At 48.3% G+C, this 21713-nt stretch overlaps 2 protein-coding genes across 4 annotated transcripts in view; one reads left to right on the forward strand and one right to left on the reverse strand.

Annotated features, from left to right (window-relative positions):
• Positions 1 to 21713, reverse strand: part of LOC143838860 (uncharacterized) — a 65633-nt gene that overhangs the window by 922 nt on the left and 42998 nt on the right. The window contains exons 3-8 of the mRNA XM_077340771.1: positions 8012 to 8096; positions 6450 to 6623; positions 5093 to 5173; positions 3152 to 3310; positions 2316 to 2483; positions 1197 to 1315 (exon numbers count right to left, since the gene is read on the reverse strand). Of these exons, the coding sequence (XP_077196886.1) occupies positions 1197 to 1315; positions 2316 to 2483; positions 3152 to 3310; positions 5093 to 5173; positions 6450 to 6623; positions 8012 to 8096 (786 nt within the window). The remainder of the gene's footprint in view (positions 1 to 1196; positions 1316 to 2315; positions 2484 to 3151; positions 3311 to 5092; positions 5174 to 6449; positions 6624 to 8011; positions 8097 to 21713) is intronic.
• LOC143837309 (retroviral integration site protein Fli-1 homolog) overlaps positions 19468 to 21713 on the forward strand; it is a 43007-nt gene continuing 40761 nt past the window's right edge. For all 3 annotated transcript variants that reach the window (XM_077336954.1, XM_077336956.1, XM_077336955.1), the window contains exon 1: positions 19468 to 19612. In XM_077336954.1, coding sequence (XP_077193069.1) covers positions 19595 to 19612 — 18 coding nt within the window. In that variant the 5' untranslated portion in view covers positions 19468 to 19594. The remainder of the gene's footprint in view (positions 19613 to 21713) is intronic.

The following is a 21713-nucleotide window of genomic DNA, read 5'->3' on the forward strand; positions in this document are numbered from 1 at the left end:
TAATGAGTTCCTGATAAACAGTAGCACGTTCACAGAGAACTGACTCACAAAGTGTCTCACTGACAACATGAGAACAGGAAGACTCCTGGAGGACTTCAAGAAACATAGCTGCTATTCTAAAACCTAGAAAACCAAAACTTTTAGTTACAGATCTATTTACTTTCCGAGCTCCACCAGCAGATATATTAACGCCTACTCTGACCTATTACCTGCCCATGTTGTGCCATATTGCTCCTTCACAACTCCGAAGACCAGATGCTCCTCTTTGTGAATATAGCAAGATCATTAAAAAGAGAGTTGCCTATCCAAAGAGACATGGCTGATGCGGGCCTATCCAGACTAAGATCCCAACACCCAGCTACAAGATCTGCACAAATCCCGCAACCACCAAATCTGGTTGTCAACATGGATGCAATGAGTTCCACCTGATATTAATAACCTGATAAACACCAATGAGAGGCCCTCAAGATTTGCCACACAAAGTATGGGCTCATGAGCAGGCTCTGGCACTTGTGCAGACCTTATTCTTTAAATGGGGTAAAATACTAGTTCCCAAATGGAATCCCAAACAATTTCCCATCTGTCACAGGAATGTGAACGTCATGCTTTCTAGGAAGATGTGATGGAGCTCTTTGAACTCTCCCCATCTGAGATGGAGTGGATTGAAAACTTAGATATTAGTATTTAGGGAAATGGCCCAAGAGGTCTGCATACCCATTGTATCAATTTGGTTATTTATTTTATATAATAATTATACACTTCCTTTGTGTAACTCTGCCATATGAGAAATATGATAATAATATTAGTCGGTATTGTTTGCCAGTAGTGCCTATTTGTTTACTGCTTTCCACCTTCATAAGGACTAAGAACGTGCTTTTTCTCCCCTGTAAAAAAACAGGCTCAAATATCAGCATTACGTTTTGTTCAGGATTGGCAGTCATTCTTCACAGTCAGAGTAGTTCAGCAGTGAAATAGGCTGCCTAAAGAGGTGGTGAGCTCCCCCTCACTGGCAGTCTTCAAGCAAAGGTTGGATACACACTTTTCTTGGATGCTTTAGGATGCTTAGGGCTGATCCTGCGTTGAGCAGGGGGTTGGACTAGATGGCCTGTATGGCCCCTTCCAACTCTATGATTCTATTATTCTTATGAACTGCCCATATGATCAATGTATAGCAAGAGGGAAGGAATGGCCCTTACCTCATGAGGATCTCGGAGTTTGAATTCCCAACCGTTCCCCGTCCAGCAGATGAAGGCCTGGCATGAACCATCCTGGAGAAGTTCCAGCAGGAAGCGCCACAACTGGATGGGACCTGAACCTGGCCAGAAAATAATGGGATCGAGGCAAAGATGGGCATGAAGCAAATCAGCCCCAGAAAAGGAGAAATAACCATTCCTCTGAGACATGTGCAGAGTGCTTTTCTGCTAGGACTAAGGGCTTTTAAGGCAACATAAAATCAGAAAGAAGAAAAGTTGGTTCTTATATGCCACTTTTCTCTACGGCCCATTATGCACGGCCGCCGAAACGGCGATTTCGGGTCACATGGAAAACGCGGAGGGGGAAGACGCGACGCATACCGGTTATGCACGGGGCGGGGCGCGACGGCGGCAAAACCCAGAGTAACCGATTATGCACGCGCCGATCCGGGCGCCGCTTCTGGTTGCGCCCCGCTCACCCGGAAGCTGCGCTTTCTTCCGCGTTTCACTGACGCGGCTTTTTCGGCGGCATGCACCGAAGCTGCAGCCGGTTGCAGCCGGCTCCGTGCGTTATCCGTGATTTTAGTCGCCGCCATTCCACCCCGAATGTGCGCTAAAACCCCCGTGCATAATAGGTCTACCAGAAGGAGCCTCAAAGCGGCTTACAATCCCATTCCCTTTCCTCTCCCCACAACAGTGAGATGGGTGAGGCTGGGTGAGGCTGAGAGAGCCCTGATATTATTGAAGATAATTGGTTCTTATATGCCACTTTTCTCTACCAGAAAGAGTCTCAAAGCGGCTTACGTTCACCTTCCCTTTCCTCTCCCCAGAACAGGCACCCTGTGAGGTGGGTGAGGCTGAGGGAGCCCTGATATTACTGCTGGGTCAGAACAGCTTTCTCAGTGCTGTGGTGAGCCCAAGGTCACCCAGCTGGCTGCATGTGGGGGAGTGCAGAATCGAACCTGGCATGCCAGATTAGAATTCTGCACTCCTAACCACTACACCAAGCTTGCTCTCCCACCTCAGTATCCTGTTTCAAAGCTTTGCATTCACCCCCCCCACACACACACACACACACATACACACACTGCCCGTCCCCCCAAGTTCTACACCCACCGTTACCTGTGTGGACCCTTCGGGGCCTGTGAACATCCCGTGGCACCTTCTTTCTCCTGACGTTTTGCTCACATTGACACGAATCGCAGTCGGAGGTGCTAGGCTGGCTGCTGTCAGCTGGGACAGGCCTCCTAGCCCAGTCACAAGAGGCTGCGGCCCTGGAGAAGGTTTGTTCTGGAAAGAATAGCAGCATGTGAGTGGGACGCTGGAAGTCCCCTATCACAATGGAAGACCGATGGTGTGTGTTTGTGCTGAGTACCATTTCTGATAAGGGGAAAGGATTCATCCATCTGCAGGCAGCTGCAGCAAAAGAGCTATTTTCTAAACGCATGAAAAATCCATTCATCTGACTAAAGGAACGGTAAAAGCCACCTTGCGTTCCTATAAGGTAGGAAGTTTTAAAGAAATTAAGAGTCGGGGACTTTTCAGTTTATAGGAAGGGGCCCTCGGGGGAGGAGGATAGACCTTTTTAAGATTAGGCACAAGGCAGAGAGACTGGACAGAGAGCACTTTTCCCCCTTCTCCCTCAATACCAGAACTTGGGGACACCCAATGAAGTGGATCGGCAATCGATTCAAGGCAGAGAAAAGAAAATACTACTTTGCTCAACAAGTTATTCAGTTGCGGGATTCTCCGTACTAGGGTCGCCAACCTCCAGGTGGTAACTGGAGATCTGCTCTTACAACCTGACAAAGATCAGGTTACCCAGAGCTGTAAAGAATGAGCTGTAAAGAATGTAAACCACCCAGAGCTGTAAAGAATGGGTAGTATAAAAATCCAAACAAACAAATAAATAAATCAGGTGTTGCTCTCAGGGCAGTGCGTCCCCCCCGTTGCCTTACCCAGATCTCCTTGGCCCTGTGGAAGTGGAAGATGAGAACCAGCTGTCTGTTCTTCAGGAGACCACGGGTACAGTGAAAACGTCAAGGAATGAGGTGGGAAGCCCGGATGATAGGAATTGTCCAGCCGAGACGGGACGCTCTCTAGGTTAAGTCTGGAAGCTAAAGGACGTTACATAACTAGGTCACTAAGAAACTGTGACAGGGGCCACTATTCAGGGCAGGAGAGAGACCTTCTGGTTTGGACAATCCAACTCTTTCCAACCACACCAGCATGAATTAATACAGGGTATTATCAGTGTAAGCAGAGGACAAAAGTCCTCAAGTGCTCTGCCCCTTCTCCCTCAGCCACACCTGTTGAATGCCACATCTTTCCCCTTGTAACTAGGGCCCATTCCGCACACATAGAATAATGCACTTTCAATGTGCTTCGGCAATTGGATTGTCCTGTGCAGAACAGGAAAATCTACTTCTAAAGTGCATTGAAAGTGCATTATCGTGTGCAGAATAGCAGGTTGCTCCTTTGTTGTTTTCTCCCCTCATCCATTCTCTAAGGAGCTCAGGAGAGCATTACATGGTTTTGGTCCGTGTTAATCTCCCAGCAACCTTGTGAGGTAGGTTAGGACGAGAGAAGGATCTGGTCCAACGTCACCTGATCAAACCTGATTCCAGGTGGCCCTGGCTTTAGTCTAAGGAGCCCCACACAAGGGGCTGTGAGCTCTGAATAATGCTAACAAGGGAGATCTGCAGGGTTTCCCCTTATTTGAAAGAGGCGGAAGATTCTGAATTGGAACCCCAGCCTCTTCACAGAGGAACTGGTGGGAGATTGCCGGACAAAGATGCCTCCAGCTACAGACAGTTTTAAAAAGGACTCCTAGATGGGCTGAGGGATTGCCAATTAAAGCTGGAGTAGTGAACCCTCACTGAGGTCTAGTAGCTTGAGAACCCAGCCAGTGGAGTCAATTCCACATTCCCTGTGCTAGAGACAGGTGCCAGGGGAGGGAGCAGGTTCATGCAAGTCTTAAACCGGGAAGTTTTCCCACTCGGCATCATACGGAATGGGAATGAGCAGGCAAGCATGAAAGTAAGTCAGCCTCGAGGGTGACATTTGAACGCAGATGCATCTAGCGCAGAGGTCCCCAACAATGTGTCCGTGGGCACCACACTGCCTGGCCACACCTATGCCTAGGTGTAGGTGGGGCCAGGTAGTGGTTCTGTTCAGCAAGCGTTCTGGTTGGTTACGGGAGATTTCATTGGCTGCCAAGATTTTAAAAAATTTCGCTGGGTCAGCAACTCCCACTACAGCACTGAGGGGCGGACGTCAAGCCGTAAAGACAACAAAGAAGAACCGCATCTCCATGGAAATATGAATAAAGAAAACCTGTCTTGATGACAAAACCTCTTGTTCCACAAAGGCTGCCCACAACAACTGATCTTTTGTAGCCCTTGCGGAACTAGACGTTCTGTCACCTTGAATAATTTCATATTGAGCTTCCTCAGTCATTTATATAATGATTTACACCTCAGTTAATATAACTGAAGAAGATGAACACACTGAAACATGCTTTACTCACTACAAGCAAAATAAATAACTTCTAGCAAGCAAGAAACAGTTTTCTTTATTCGTATTTCCATAAGAGAGGCAGTTTTCCTTTGTTGTGTTGATTGTACTACTGCATCTCTCATTGTTTTGTGGGATATTAAACCGTGGCAAACTTTTTGTGGCTGGCGCCAGGTCCGGCAGCCACATTGTGGCAGCGATCTTGTGACTGTGCCCATTACACCAGGTCAGAATCCCACAGGCCTGTCCCCACAGGCTCAAAAGGTCGGGGACCCCAATCTAGCTCATCCTTGTTCGATCACATAGCAAATCCCAGCTCTGTGCCCTCAAACAAGTATCCTTCCTCTCCGTTCTTTTCTTCTCCACATCACCTCCAAGCTCACCTGTGTAGCAGGAGCCTCCATCCTCCTGGTAGGAGGAAACCTGGGTAAATTCCACAATGGTGTTTGTGTAGTCCGGGAAGTCTAGGGGCGACAAATGGAGACAAATTGCATCACAGTTTTGTTCACCCAGCTACCAAATGCAGCAGTTTCTGTGCAGGGGTGAGGGTTATGAAGAAGAAGAAGAGCTGGTTCTTATATGCAGCTCTTCCCTACCCAAAGGAGGCTCAAAGCGGCTTACAGTCGCCTTCCCATTCCTCTCCCCACAACAGACACCCTGTGGGGTGGGTGAGGCTGAGAGAGTCCTGATATCACTGCTCGGTCAGAACAGTTTTATCAGTGCCGTGGAGAGCCCAAGGTCACCCAGCTGGCTCCATGTGGGGGAGTGCAGAATCGAACCTGGCATGCCAGATTAGAAGTCCGCACTCCTAACCACTACACCAAACTGGCTCTATTTTTTAAATTTATATTTCGATTTATCCCTGCCACTCCTGAAATCAACCCAGATCATGGTGGTTTACAGTAAAAGAATAAAATACAATGTGACATAATAAAAATATAATATGACCCCTCAACAATAACAAAATCAGGGCCCTGATGGAGGTAAAACAGTTCCGCAGGCCTGCAAAAGGGAGCTCTTCCGCCAGGCATTTGGTTGAGGCCGAGTGAAACCAGCAGCATCTACAGGGCCCCTGCTCCCTCCCTCCCTCCCTCCCAGAAATCCAGGCAATCATCCTGCCCCTGGACCTGTTTGCACTGTTAAAGTTACCTCTGTTACAGTTATTAATGGTAATATTATTATTGTGGTGGTCATCTATACATTATGGAAAAACTAAGTTCCTTGTATTGTTTTCTACGTTCTATGTAAACCGTTCTGAGCCTCAGGGGAGGGCAGTATATAAATGCAACACATAAACAAACAAACAAACAAATAAATAATAGCCAAGTTAGTAGAAATACAATCTAAAAACCCACCCCCTCCCCAATCCATCCCCAGATGGATGCCCAGATATCAAAGGCAGAGTCCCCATAGGGCCTATATTTATTTATTATTTATTATTATATTTCTATACCGCCCTCCCCGAAGGCTCAGTGCGGTTCACATAAAACAGAACAGAAAGGATACAAGTAACTTAGATTGACAATAATGAATGAAGTGAAACAACAAGCAACACGGAACAGTAGAAAAATTAAACATTGAAGTAACTCCTACTGATAGCCCAGTGGGTTGGGCGGAATTATGGTGGGAGCCATAGAGAGGGAGGGACCCGATCTGCCTGGCCTGCCTCAACCAAATGCCTGGTGGAAGAGCTCCGTCTTACGGGCCCTGCGGTCACCAGCAGCACCCGAAACCATTCACCTTTCAAGCCAGAGATATGATGGAAACGCCTCTCCTCCTGAAAGTCCTCGAGCTCAGCTAGGTAGCTCCCTCCGCCCCAGTTTGGAAGTTGCTGATCCATTTCGTTTGGGGGCCGGAACCAAGAATCCAGGGCGCTGAAGTCTTCCTCTTGGGAGAACATCTCTTCCATGATGCCTTGGTAGGGAAAGAAAAAGAAGCCTCAGTACAGAACTTGCAAAGATAGATAGATAGACAGACAGACAGACAGACAGACCCCTGTAAAGTTCTTGTACGCTGGCTCAACAGCAGCCGAGCCCTGAGAGGCAGGAGAAGCACAACCCTCTAAGAAATGAAAGTGAGTTTTTATGTGTGACAAGCTGAAGGATTAGTCTCCTAAATCATAGGAAAGAACGAGTCCTTTTCAAAATAGCATTTAAAACCCAAAGTATTTGAAGGGCATTTAAAGCCGCCATTCCTTTTTTAAGGTGGAGAGTGGATTCACATTGTCATGAATGAGCAGATGTGTTATAGCAATGAGAGTGTAAGAATAGAAGCAGAGGAGCTGTTTTTTGTTTTTTTTTTGTACCCCGTTTTTAAATTCCGTGTGACTTACAATCACTTTGCTTTCTTCTCCCAACAGCAGACATCCTGTGAGGCAGGTGAGGCTGAGAGAGTTCTGAGAGAACTGGGACTGGCTCAAGGTCACCCAGCTGACTGGACATGGAGGATAAGGGGGGGGGGGGGAACCAAACACAGTTCTCCAGACCAGAGGCGGCCACTCTTTATCCACTACACTAAGCTGGTTCTAAAATCTGGGAGGCTCAGGTTCAAATCCTCCCTCCGCCATGAAGACTTGCTGGGAGAGGAAGACAATGTTAGCTGCTTTGGATCCCTGATTGGGTTATAAGTGAAGCTACTAATAAAATAAAGCATCACATCAAAGGGCCAGGAAGAACCATTGTATTATTATTATTATTATTATTATTATTATTATTATTATTATTATTATTATTATTATTAATAATAATAATAATAATAATAATAATAATAATAATAATAATAATAATAATAATAATAATAATAATAATAATAATAATAATAATAATAATAAACCGCCCATTCCAGCAAGCTGGCTCAGGGCAGTGTTAAATATTTTAAAACATATAAATACAGTGAAATCTACTTAACATTTAAAATGAAATGTTTAAAAAAATCAATCAGAATTTGTTACTGGTATGAACCAAACCTTTGCAAAGAAACACTGATATGGGTGGGATATATGGGTGGGATAAATGTTTTATTTGGGAATTAAAGAAGACATTCACACCCAGCCTCCTGTTTATTTGCAGTACAAACAGCCATCTAACCTGATACTGTTTCATACAAATTACAAAAAAAGCATTGCATTCTAAATAAACGACTCATTCATGAAATCTTGAAGAAAAAAATCTTTTGGTAGATTTGCTCCTACTTAAGGATGGGCTGACTGGGGTTTGGAAGTGAGGTCCCCAGATCCCAGTCCAGCCCCATGACCGCTGTACCCCAACAAGTGCACTTTCCTGGCAAGAGAAGATCTCCTTTACCTGGCCCTTCGATCTCTGCTCCAGACGGCACCACCTGCTGGGCCGAGCCCATCCAGCAGAACCACGAAGGATCCTGGTCTCCCATCTGCGGGTCAAGACAGAAGCGATGAAACCAGTTTACTCAAGAGCGCCTTGCAGGGCAGGCCCGGTTTTACACCTGGAATGACAGACAGATCGAGGTCTCAAATTAAGGTTGCCAACCTCCAGGCGGGGCCTGGAGATCTCCTGCTTTTACAGCTGATCTCCACGTAACAGAGACCAGTTCCCCTGGAGAAAATGACCGCTTTGGAGCGTGAACTCTATGGCATTGTGCCATGGTGAGATCCCTCCCGCCCCCAGCTCCACCCCCAAAGACTCCACCTTTTACCAGCCTGACAACCCTAAAGCAAAGGTTGGCTCAGCCCTTCCCAGCATGCTTTCTGCAAGGCATTTCCACCCCCTTTCTCAAATCTAGACAGGATATTCTTTTACCCAAGTTCCCTTGATTCCCTTTCTCCCCACTCTTGTCCACGCAGCTCCCCAAATTCCCAGTATTACCTTCTTAGTGGCCGCTCTACTCTCCATCAACGGAAGAGCTGGTGTCATCCAACCCACTGAATATTACAGGTTCTTCACATGCATTCATTGTTAAAATACCCCATCTTGGTTAAGACCATTCTCCAATTCTAGGTAGGGCTGCCAGCCGCCAGGTGGGGTCTGGAGACCTCCCAGAATCACAACTGATCCACAGAAGGCAGAGCTCAGTTTGAGAAAATGGTTGCGTTGGAGGGGGGAATTCTGTGGTCCCTCCAACCCTACATTGATGCCTCCGGATTTGCTGTCTACACACCTTTCTGCAATGCAGTTTCCTGGGATGGGTGGTCCACCGGTGCCTTCAGGGAGGCAAGAGCCCCCTCTTCTTCAGCCAGCAAAGCTTCTGGAGCCTGTCCAGTCTCTACCCTTGACTACCCCTGCCTGCCCAACTACAAAATCCTCTCTTCCTGGGGGAAGAAAACCTGCAGGCCGTAGACTGAGCTGTTGCCCCTTTCTGCCCCTATTCATAACCCCCTTCCCCTGCCTCCTCATTGGCTGGGTTCACGTTTCGTGACTTTTCCTGCATTTGGGGGGAGGATGGAGTTTCCATGACATCACAGGCAGGGGATGCAGGTCTATCACGACTCCGCAGGCCCAGACCCGAGGCCAGGTGGCCAGAATCCGAGGGGAGGAGGGGGAGGGAGGAGCGGGGAGAGGAAGCAGGCCTGGTGTGTTTATCTCTGGGGACCGTGATGCAGCCGGCTGCAATCGCCTGGGCAGGCTTTCCCCCCGACCCTAATAAATCTTGAAAGGAGACACCCCGGCTTCCTTCAAAGCCCGACCGGGTGGAAGACACAAAACAGAGAAAGGTCGGAGCCCTGCTGGGCTGTGACTGCTAGGCCCTCCGTTATGTTCCTTCCCAACTCCGGGTTGGACAATTCCTGGAGATGTTGAGGGTGGAGCCTGGTGGTGGGCTTTGAGGTAGGAAAGTAGGGCTACCAGCCTCCAGGAGGCACCTGGAGATCTTCCATTATTGCAGTTGATCTCCAGACAGCCAAGCTTCAGTTTCTCTGGAGAAAACTGGCTGCTTTGGGTGGATTTTATGACATTGTATCATGCTAAGGTCCCTCCCCAGGCTCCATCCCCAAATCTCCTGGTATTTCCCTACCCAGTTGGCAACCCCAGAGGGAACTCAGCTGAACAGAACGCTATAGACCCCACCCTCTCTAGGGAGACTGATCTCTATCATCCGGAAATCACTTCTAGTTCTGAGTCTCCAGGCCACACAGGGAAGATGGCACCCTAGGTATGAACCATCGGTTACTTTGGCCCAAGAGGTATCGCAAAACAGTAATGAATTTCCCCGAGGCCCATGCACACAACTGTCACAGGGGATTTGTGGTTAGGCTAAAAGTTCAAGTATCAATTCTGCCTTAAAACACCGTGGGGGATCATGAGCCAGCTGCTCTCTCTTGACCCAGAACCAATAGGATGAAATTAATTCAAAAGAAATTCCGTCTAAACACCCGGAAGAAGTTCCTGACAGTAGGAGTGGTTCCTCAGTGGAACAGGCTTCCTTGGGAAGTGGTGGGTTCTCCATCTTTGGAGATTTTTAAACAGAGGCTGGATAGCCATCGGACGGAGAGGCTGATTCTGAGAAGTTTCAAGGGGGTGGCAGGTGACAGTGGATGAGCGATAGGGTTGTGAGCGTCCTGCATGGTGCAGGGGGTTGGACTAGATGGCCCAGGAGGTCTCTTTAATGATTCTATGGGCTAGCTGCTCTCTCTCTCTCTCTCTCTCTCTCTCTCTCTCTCTCTCTCTCTCTCTCTCTCTCTCTCTCTCTCTCTCTCTCCCAGACTACTCTACCTCACAAGGTTGTTGTTAGTGACCACATACAAACACGCCTTAAAATGAGTCAGAGCCTTGGCCTGTGAAAGTCAGTATTGCTCACTCTGACTGGCAGCCTTTCTCCTGATCTCTCACCTCATCTTCTTCCTGATCCTCATCATCAGAGCTGCCAGCGACGGAACCGGCTACATTCCAACACTTCTCAGGGCTGCCTGTGCTCAGGGACGATTCATGCTTGAACCGCTGCTGGCACTGAGTAGTGGTTAGAGCACCAGATTTGGACCTGAGGTTGCCAACACCAGCTTTGAAAATTCCTGGAGATTTGGGGGCTGTGCCTGGAAAGGTTGGAGTTTGGGGAGGGGAGGGCACTCAGAGGCAATGCAGTGCCATAATCTACCCTCTACAGCAGGCTTTCTCAGCTGGGATTTCGTGAAACCTTGGGGTTTCTTGACAGCCCTGGAAGGGTTTCCTGAATGGGAGGGAGTTAATTAATGTTTTAATATTTTTAAATATATTTGTAATTGGCTAAACATTTATCAGGTGATAGGACCATATAGGGCCGTGTTGATCTGCCCCCCCACCCCCCAAAAATGGCCAATAATGGGCCTGGAGGGGGTGAGAAGGGGAACCCCCCCCAGGTGGGCGTGTACACAGCTGTGCTTCCCAGCTATATTCTGTATGATTGCGCCACTTCTGGGGTTTCTCAAAGCCTGAAGAATGTTTCGGGGTTTTTTCAAAGGTAAGAAAGTTGAGGAAGGCTGGTCTACAGCATCTACTTTTCCGGGGGAACTGATTGTTGCAGCCTGGAGATCAGCTGCGATTCCAAGAGAACTCCAGTTCCCACCTGGAGGCTGGTAGCCCACCCTGCCTTCCTACATCATGCCCCTATCCAGAAGACTCAAAGCTTCCACAGCCAAGATCCCAGGTAATATAAGTGGGAAAATAGTAACTGGAGGGGGTAGAGAATCTTCATGGTAGAGCATCTGCTTGGCATGGTACCAGTTTCACTCCCAGCTAAAAGGAAAGTAGGTGATGTGACAATCCTCGACCTAAAACCCTGCTGGAGAGCTGCTTGCAACCTGGGGGACAATACACACATCGTTGAGCCGATGGTCCACTTCAGTCTGAAGTGGCTTTGTATGTTCAACAGGCAACCCACGGCATGAACATGCAGCAGACTCTGTGCATTCATGTACCTTAATGCAGGGGTAGTCAACCTGTGGTCCTCCAAATGTTCATGGACTACAATTCCCATGAGTCCCTGCCAGCTTTTGCTGGCAGGGGCTCATAGGAATTGTAGTCCACGAACATCTGGAGGTCCACAGGTTGACTACCCTTGCCGTAATGCATCGCTAGACAGCCTGAGAATTCATTACTGGGGCTGGGAAGCATATTGTGAACTCATGAGTCCAGGATATGAGATCTCCTGGAGGCCAGGCTCCAGGTGAAACCTGGAGATCGACCAAACTTACAGCTTTGGTGGGTGCTCTCTATGACATGGTTCCTCACTGAGGTCTCTGCCCTCCCTGAGCCCCATCCCCAAATCTCCAAGGGTTTCCCAACCTGTCGCTGGCAACCCTAAGAGATCTCCAGACCTCACCTGGAGACTGGGAACCTACTCTACCCAGGCCACACTCAGTCTTTAACTTGTAGGCGCTATGTGCATTTCAAGTGGAGAGTAATTTTGGGGCAGAGCAACATGCAATCGCAGGGAACAGATCGTCAAGGCCTCCCCCACCCTTCCTCTAACTAAACAAACAAATCTGTTCCCGGGAGGGGAGGGGGGATTCGATTTTGCAGCCGTCCTTCTGGAGTCACGATTGAAAGTCCTTGTTGTGATCCCAGGGAGAACTGGCAGCGGAGAAAGGGGTCGAGGGAGACGCGAGCGTGCCCCACTTCTTCTTACTGATAAAAATCACACCCTTTCCATTTGCAAAACAAAGCGCATGAGAGCCACACTGTCACAGCAAGCCTCGTGCACCCAAACGTGTATGTTAAGCCTGTGGGTTTGGCAGACGGCAGATGCAATTTCTTCGAAAACCACAGCTCTTTATTCAGCACCAAGTCCAACCAGAAACACCGAATGAAAACATCAGAACTCAAGGAACTTATAGACATGTGTGGGGGCCTTTAATGGGACATTACGATCGGCCCATTTATGGAGTCTCAACTATGTTTGACATTGACTAGTTCATCAGCATCCAGTCTGCACCAAGTCTCGGTGCCCATGTACATAAGAGTGCGCTTAAAAGCTTTCGAGGGGGCTGAGTCCCTATTGTCATTTGTCTTGCAAACCAGGGAGTTGCCACTTGTGCATTTGGCAAGGCCTTCTTTCTCCATCAAACACTTCCCTCTTTCAGAGGAGCCACAGAAACGTGCAAGGAATTCTGTATGTCCAAAAAGAGTTTTATTGACTTTATGTAAAGGGTTGCCACCTCTGGGTCGGGAAATCCCTGGAGATTTGTGGACTGGAGCCTGAGGACAGCGGGGTTCAAGAAGGGGTGTGGAGCATGCTATAGAGGTTGGCCTTACTGAGGCCCTTCCCCTATCCAAACCCCAGCCTCCCCATTGGGTTGCCAACCTCCAGGTGGCACCTGGGGATATCCGCTATAATACCTGATCTCCAGATGAACAAGACCAGTTCCCCTAGAGAAGATGCATCTATGGACTTATCCCCTCCCCTCCCAACCCCCTCCTTGGGCTCTATCTCCAGGATCTCCAGGTATCTCCCAATCCAAAGCTGGCTACTCTGTGCCTCACTGGCCCTACTCTCGCCTAACAATTTCAAAACTTCAAGACAGTCAAGGCTAAATATTTATTCATGCCAACGTCCTGCACTGGCCGAGGGAGGGCAGACTCCGGTGTAACTTGAAAATTGTTGTTTTCAATAGTAGACAGTGAGTATTCCTTCACCGGCTCAGGATTTTGCTTCCACGGAAGCTGACAAAGCTCGTGTGTTTATTGTCCACACAAGACTCCACATGACACCACATCGCCTCTCTCTGGTGTGCCTGCTTTTCTGGGGAAGAAGAAGCACAATGGCAGCCATGACTGGTTTCACAACCTTTGTACTTAAGAAGCCCTAAACCACAAACCCCATGGATTGAGTAACATCCTCACGTTGAGTAAGGGAGAAAAGGAGAAATTCTCTCCCTCCCCCTGCCCTTAAGCGTCTTGCTACGCCAACTGGAACTCAATCCCTCACATTATCATCTCAAGGGCACTGCCTTATCCTGAGTCAAACCATAACAGAGCTATGACAGTTCGGCAAGAACCGGAAGACGGCATTAAGGCCATGGTTAGGGCTATTCAACATGGGCCTCTCTCTGTCCTTCTTAGGCCCTTTCCCCCTTCTCTTCCAGGCTACCAACGGGCAGGGAAAAGGAAAGATGGCAGGAACAGGGGAGGGGGCAGTTAGTTTAAAGTAGTCGCTGGACAGAGATCTGCTTTAAATTTAATCATCTTAATTTTTTTTTAATGAGAAAGCTAATAAAATATGTATTAAGGTGATTTTGTTATGTTGTAAACCGCCTCGAGGTCATATTGGGACGTGGTCCAGAAAAACGATGATGATGATGATGATGATGATGATGATGATGATGATGATGATGATGATGATTAGTAACAACAACAACATCGAGGTCAAGTGGGTAGCCGTGTTGGTCTGAAGTAGCACAACAGAAATTGAGCCCAATAGCACCTTTAAGACCAACGAGATTTATTTAAGACGTTGAGATTTCGAGTGCTCGAAAGCTTGCGACTTAGATAAATCTTACTGGCCTTAAAGGTGCTATTGGACTCAATTTCTGTTGAACATTGAGGTCAGTACTGTGATTGCAACAAACAAAAGCTGGGGCACACAATAAATGGAAAATACCAGGGGGGAAGGGAGCTGTGTAATTGTGACTCTGAAACTGTAGTAAATAATGCTTCCAAAAGTGCATAATACTCATTTATTCTCTGACTGCAGCAGCTCTCTGAGGTCTCAGGCAGAGATCTTTCCCACCACCTGAACCTTTTAACTGGAGATCTCAGAGCTTGAACCTGTGTAGAGCCAGTTTGGTGCAGTGGTTAGGAGTGCGGACTTCTAATCTGACGAGCCAGGTTCGATTCTGCACTCCCCCACATGCAGCCAGCTGGGTGGCCTTGGGCTCGCCACAGCACTGATAAAACTGTTCTGACCGAGCAGGAATATCAGGGCTCTCTCTGCCTCCCCTCCCTCACAGGGTGTCTGTTGTGGGGAGAGGAACGGGAAGGCGAATGTAAGCCGCTTTGAGACTCCTTCGGGTAGAGAAAAACGGCATATAAGAACCAACTCTTCTTCTTCTTCTTCTTCTTCTTCTTCTTCTTCTTTCAACATGCAAGGCAGATGCTCTTCCCCTGATCCACAGCCCATCCTCTTAAGAAAAAAAACATGAAACTGCCCCATACTGATTTAGGGTATTGCTTAGCTAAACAATGTCTGTCAGGAGGCAGAAAGATTTTCACACCACTTTCTACCTGACCCTTTGAACTAGACACGCCAGAGACTGAACCCAAAATCTTCTGGACGCCACCTCTGAGCCATGGCCCCTCCCTAAACATGTCTCGTTATGAGCACATGCCATTTCCTTATACTGAGTCACCCCACTGGTGCACCATGCCCCGTACCTCTGAGGGGCTGTGGCTTGCCAGAGTGTTGAGCATACAAGGGTGGGCCTTTTCGGTGACAGCCCCATGATCCTGGAACACCCTCCGCAGGGAGGGATGCCTGGCCTCTTCGGGAAGCAGTTCAAGATGGTTTCTATTAAGACTGCATTTGAATAATTTAGCTTTTATTTACTGTCAGACAGAACTGAGATTTTAGATTGTATGTGTTGTTGTTTTTTTCATTAAGTGGTGGCCGGGAGAGGCGGTCAATAAATTAAATGTTTTATAAGATTTATAAAACAATGTTTTATAAAACAATGTTTTATAAGTCTGTTCCATGTATTGTTCTTGTGTTATTATGTAAACCGCCCTGAGCCCCCGGGGAGGGCGGTATATAAATATATTATATATATAAATAAATTTTAAAAATAACTAGATTATTTTACTGGCTTTGTAAGCCACCTTTAGTTCTGTAAGATAGAAAGGCGGCTGGGGGGGGGGAATCGTTTAAATAACAACTAAATTCATAATGCAAAAGTCTTTCTTGCATCTGCTGCTGGACATCCTTTAACTAGAGATGCCAGAGGTTAAATCTGGGACTTTCTGCACACAATCAGATGTTCTTCCATATTTGTGCTGCCACTCAGTTACAGCATCTTCCTGTTTACCAAGTGATCCACAACACCTTTCTATAAATTCTACCATAGCAGACAAGATGGGGGGAGGAAGGGGGCTTGTGACCTAGGTTCAATCCCTGTTTTTTCCTGCCCTTAGATGGGGGAGGTGGCATCTGTTTGGCACGCAGAAGGTCACAGTTTCAATCACCTCCGGTTAAAAAGAACCAGGCAGTGGATGAGGTGAAAGAACATAAGAAGAACCCTGCTCAATCAGACCAATAGTCCATCTAGTCCAGCGTCCAGTCCATCTTGTTCAGTTCCTCTGGAGGGCCAACAAGAGGGGGGGGGGGAAACCAAGGCCTTCCCCTGATGTGGCCTCCTGGATCTGGGATTCAAAGGAATAGTGCCTCTGGATGTGGAGGTTCCCCATAGTCACCATGGTTAGTAGCCATTGACATCTCCTCCATGAATCTATCTCACCCCCTTTGAAAGCTGTTTATACCTGTGGCCATCACAACATCCTCGGGTAGCTCTGTGTAAAGTAGTATTTCCATTTGTTCATCCTGAACCTACTGCCCATCAGCTTCACCAGATGTCCTTGAGGTCTAGTTTTTTGGGGAGAAGGAGAGAAATTCCACTTTGTCTACTCTCTCCACCCCATGCATACTTTGATAAACCTCCATCATGTCCCTCCTCAGCTGCCTCTTTTCTAAACTGAAAAGTTCCAGAAAAAGTTCCAGACTCTTCTTCCTTTCCTCATCAGGCAGGACTTCCAGCCCCCGAACGTTACCCTCATCTGTGTTTTTCCCAGCATTGTGACCCCCTCCTCTCCTCCATTCTTAGTTCTCCTCCTTTCAGAGAACCTGGAGGGGGAGAGGTGCCTCAGCCCGAGAGTACACCGTGAGATTGTGCAACGGACCCAGAGCTGAGGCAAAGAGTACAAAACAGAGACCGGAAGCCACAGGCCCTCACAGCTCCCCACAAAGCCCAACCCAGGTGCGATGCAGCTCGGGAGGAGAGGCCTCAAAAGAATCGCAAGGTTTCTCATGAGCAGGAGAACTGAGCGGGCCCTTCTCCCGCCCTCCGGATCAAGCTTTGGGCAGCACCAGAAGGGGCTCCTTCACTCAGCCACGGTCGTGGAGCTGCAGGTCTAGACGGAGGGCGATGAGCTTGCTCCTTTTGGAGACCTTGGTGTGCACCGAGGCACACAAAGGCATCCCCAGCAAGCCATCCCAGGAACCCTCCCGCCCAGTTAGGTTTTCAGGTTCAAGCGATGTACTTGAGGCTCTTCTGCTCCGCTTTGGAGATTTGGGGGTGAAGTCTAAGGAAGGGAAGGCCCTCAGCAGGAGATGACACCATGGTAATCACCCTCCAAAGGAGCCATGTTCTCCAGGGGAACTGATCTATGTAGTCTAAAAATAAGCTGTTGTATAGTGCAGTGGTCCCCAACCTTTCTGAGGCTGGGGACCGGCAGGGCAGCGGGCCGTGCCCGCACACCGCGCATGCGCGGGCCGTGCCCGCACACCGCGCATGCGCGAATGCGTCGTGCGCAGCCGAAATCATGCATGCGCGGCACTTTCGCGCCCATGCAAAAGTGCCGCACATGCGCGATTTCAGCCGCGTATGGCGAATGCTCGATGCGCTATGCGCGGGCGCGGCCCTGATTCCCTTTCCCCGCCTTCCCGAAGTAAGAAGCTTCCCGGGCCGCAAGCTTGCGGCCTGGGAAGTTTTTTACTGCGGGGGGACGGGAAGAGGGAGCCGCGGCCCGGCGCCATGGCCTGCCGGGCCGCGGGCCGCAGGTTGGGGACCACTGGTATAGTGGGTTCGACTAAGCGAGGCGCAGTCGTGCATTACATCTCTTTTATTTCTTATCGTGATTCCAGGTTGGAAGTAACCACGCTGACTGGGGACTTGCCCCCAATATATACACATGGGCAGAGGTGGACATGCCCTTCGCTGAGCCTTGATTGGATCAGCAGAGCCTGATTTAAACTCCTTGGACCCCGCAGTAGGGAACCTGGCAGCTCATTGGCTGTCCAAGGCTCAAGTTCATTGGGTCCTGTGGTTGGGATCCGGCAGTTCATTGGCTGTCCTTCGGGGCTGCTTGTATCCTGCTCCAGACCCCAAGCTCAGCCCTCTGCTGCCTCGCATACACAACATCAGCTGTACCTCCAGGACATCTCAAGGCCCCACCTGGAAGGTGGCAATCCTTTCTGCTTCCCCCCCCCCATCCAAATGTAAAACTTCAGCACTAGAAAATGGAAACTGGGGGACAAGCCTGCGATTTCAGGAGCTTTGTGTGGTTGTAATATCTAGAGGGAAATCTCAAGATTTGGGGTGAGGTGGAGACCGGGGAGGGAGGGACCGAGGGGTTTGGAGAGGGGCAGGACCTCAGCCGCGGTATTAAGGAGTTGCCAGATCCATCCACCCACCCCTGGACACCAGAGTTGTCAGATCCAAGCTGGGAAACTCTGCGAGATCTGAGGATGGAGCCCCAGGAAGACGGACTTTGGTGGGGTACGATGCCATAGAGGCCCCCCTCCCAAGCAGCCCTTTTCTCCAGGGGAGCTGATCTCTGTAGTCCGGAGAGGAGCTGTAATTCTGGGGGATCTCCAGGTCACTCCTGAAGGCTGGCATCCCTAGCCTAGAACAAGATGCAAAGATTTAATGCTAAATCCAACTTCAGTGCAGAATAGGCACCTATGCAATTAAATAAGTACACAGATGTGGCTGCTCACGTTGGCATCCTAGACACCAAATTAATCTGCTTCCTTGCAGAGCAGGCGAGAGTTGAGTGGTATGGTTGCTAGCTCCAGGTTGGGAAACTCCGAGAGATTTGGAGATGCAGCCTACGAAGGACAGAAACCTCCATGGGGTATGGTCCATTTTCCTTCAAAACATCCATTTCCTACAGGGGAGCTGATCTCTGTAATCTCAAAATGAGCTGTAACTCCCAGGGATCCACCAGGTCCCACCTGGAGGCTGGCATCCCTGGAGGAGACCCTAGGCCAGGGGTAGTCAAACTGCGGCCCTCCAGATGAACATGGACTACAATTCCCATGAGCCCCTGCCAGCATTTGCTGGCAGGGGCTCATGGGAATTGTAGTCCATGGACATCTGTGCAGCCTCTGGGCATGTGCAGAATGTCTTTCCCTCATCCGCAGTCACTATTGCTCCTATTCCTTTATATCTTGCTTTTCTGACCCAGACTCAAAACACAGGACAACACAAGACAACCCTTTCAATTAAATGGCAAAGCCCTCGGGTAAACCACACAACTAAAATTACAGAAACCGAGAATCGATGCAAATAAAAAACTGTCTAAGGTGTGACATGCCACCGCGAAGAGAAGGGGTTACAGATAGAAAAGTAGAGGCCATTGTGGTAGAAAGGGAGGTGGGTATAGAAAATAAACTATGCAATCGGCTACCATGCTTGCCTCTACTTTTTATAGATTAATTGCCGAAGTTCTCATTTGTGGCTCGCAGTCCCTTTCGTCCCAGGGGTTCTAAAAGAAAAAGAAAATCCAAACGAATCTAACGAGTCCTTGCACTGAAATTCGTTGGTCCTTAGAAGATCAAGCACTTTTTCTTTCCCTCTTCCGTTCCCCCTCGATTATCGCTGTGTCTCCCCACTTTCCTTCCGTATCTCCTAACCTGCCTTCTTGCCCCTCCTTTGCCATTTGCAAAGAAAAAATAAAAAACCTGCTTTCAAACCAACCGATGCTATTAAAAAAAAAAAAAAAAGGAGGCTCAGAGCTTACATGCTTGGTCACACCAATAGGAAACCAGCCCTGGTGGTTTGTGTGACTTCACTTCCCAAATTTAGACACACACACACACACACACACATGCACACACACACACACACCCGAGCCCTGTTCATCCGGCCCCTGGTGCAAGTCCATCCCCAGCCAATGCAACTCCGCAAGCTGCCCATGGAGCTGTAGGTGGGAAACGGCAGGTAGAGGCGTGCCATGGATTGCCCCATCAAGGTAAGATCTGGAGATGTTCATCCTGCTCCATCAGCCGCCGGTTCCCCTCGGCCCCCTTCTCTCGCCTGCCTTGCTTGGGGCTAGTCTCTGGTACAGTTCCTCTCTCATACACACCCAGTTCCAGAAACAGGGGCCCCCTCCGCTCTTTCCTTCTGGTACAAAAAAATTTCCTCTTCCTTCCCTTTCGTGGCGGTTGATGTCTCTCGGCTTCAAAAAACCCAAACCAAACCACCACGAGAGACGCCTTCAGCTCTAGAAGAGGAGAGCCCCTTCTACTGCGGAGGCTGACCGGGCCGGTGATTCAGAGGAATAATTGGGGGTCCATGACACCTTGATAAGGGCAGGCAGGGCTCCCTCTCCTCCGGTTTCTCAAGGTGCCCTCGGAAAAGGAGATTCCTGTAGGGATGCCTACAATGGTCTCGCCAAATCTTCACCGTTCAGGGATGATTGTGGAATGTTGGGGTCACGGCGACCCCCCCCCAAAAAATGGAGGTTCTCCTCATCTTAAAAGGTCAGTTCATGCTTCCTTTTGGATTTTGAGTGCTGTTTCCTCCTGTCTCCCCTTCTTTCATACTTCACATCAATTTATTCTTTAAGACTTAAAAAAAAAATCATTAGGGGTCACTTTCTTGTTTATCTCAGATTAAGTTTTGCCTAGAGATGTCTTAAGTTCAGAGCGTATTCTCCTAAACCTCTGCCTTGATTTACAAATCCTGCGGAATCAAATCCAGCTTTAATGGGGGCGTTCTTGGAGAAACTGATCTTTTTATAAAATTACATTATTATTTGTTTTTGCTTTTTTAACGAATCACGGCTGAAATAAACTGTTCCATCTCTTGTGATGACCCCCTAGTAGGCCAGATCTTGCCTGAAACACAGTTTAAGGATTTAAAATCAACACATGGGGCATCTTGTAATGTCTTGCTGAAGGGGTCTAGGCTGGGTTCAGCTGTAGATTGGGGTTGGCCTGATCTAGTTTTCAAAAACATAACTGATCAGGGTCAGCTCCAGAGGGTAACAATCCCGGGCATTTGCCCAGGTCACGGCTTGGCAAGGAAACGGCTGTTACAACAAGCAATCCTGTTCTCCGGTCATTCTCCTTGGGTCACTCTGTCCTGGAACAATGTGTGAAAATATTGTTTGCCTTTTCCATTTCCAAGGGATGTACATTAAAAGTTATCTTACCCACAAGGGCCATACCGTCTTGGACTATTCCTCTGAATCTCCTGGAGTCGCAACATTGAGAAACACCCTGGCTCATGCCTAAAAGTATAGTGAAACCCAGTGTCATTTTGGCAGTGAATTTGGTGTCAATGTTCAGGATGGCTGTGCGAGAGAACTCTTTGTCTACCCCCCAAAAATGATTTTTTAAAAATGTATTCCGATGCTGAAGCCATTACACTGTCTTTTAAGAATTCTCGGTATTGTTGCTGGATAACCAGGGAGGGAGGGAGGGAGGAGGTGGAATAGCCAAGCTCTCATTTTTTTTGCTAGCTCCTGCTTTTCTCAAAATTCTTTGTTCTGCAAGTGAAGATTTTCAGAGCGGGGAAAGAAGGATCCATGCTTGCTCATGTTTGCCGCTGTTCAAAGCAGAGGAGCAAGGGCAGCTAATAAGTTGGCAACTTTTGCAGAACTATGAACTTATTTATTAGGCTAGGACATGGACAATAGGCGGGGTTGGCAATTTTTAAACAATTAACCCTCTCCCTATGGCTGTCAATTACATCTTGACATGTGAAAAAGAATCAAAACAGGCAAAACTTTTCCGCAGCATTAATATAAAGCAAGAAGAAAATCTTACTATGTGTGTTTTCCACATGTCAGGTATCTCTTTGTTCAGTCGAATTTGGGGCCATCAAGTATCAGCGGGGAATACAGAGAATTTAAACCTCAGCTAAACTCTGAAGTCTGGGTACTTTATCTCCTCCCTTCGGTCTGTAATATAGGAGCTGCAATACTAGCTTACCTTGCAGGGTTGTTGTTAAGGGTTGTGCTTTTAAGAATTGCGGGCCGGGCAAATTAAGATCCAAACCAGGGAAGTCTTTTCCAGTGTTGACCAGACCAAGTAAAACAAACTCACCAAGTTTTTCACCTAGCATAA

This window comes from Paroedura picta, chromosome 5 (assembly GCF_049243985.1).
Source record: "Paroedura picta isolate Pp20150507F chromosome 5, Ppicta_v3.0, whole genome shotgun sequence".
NCBI lineage: Eukaryota > Metazoa > Chordata > Lepidosauria > Squamata > Gekkonidae > Paroedura > Paroedura picta.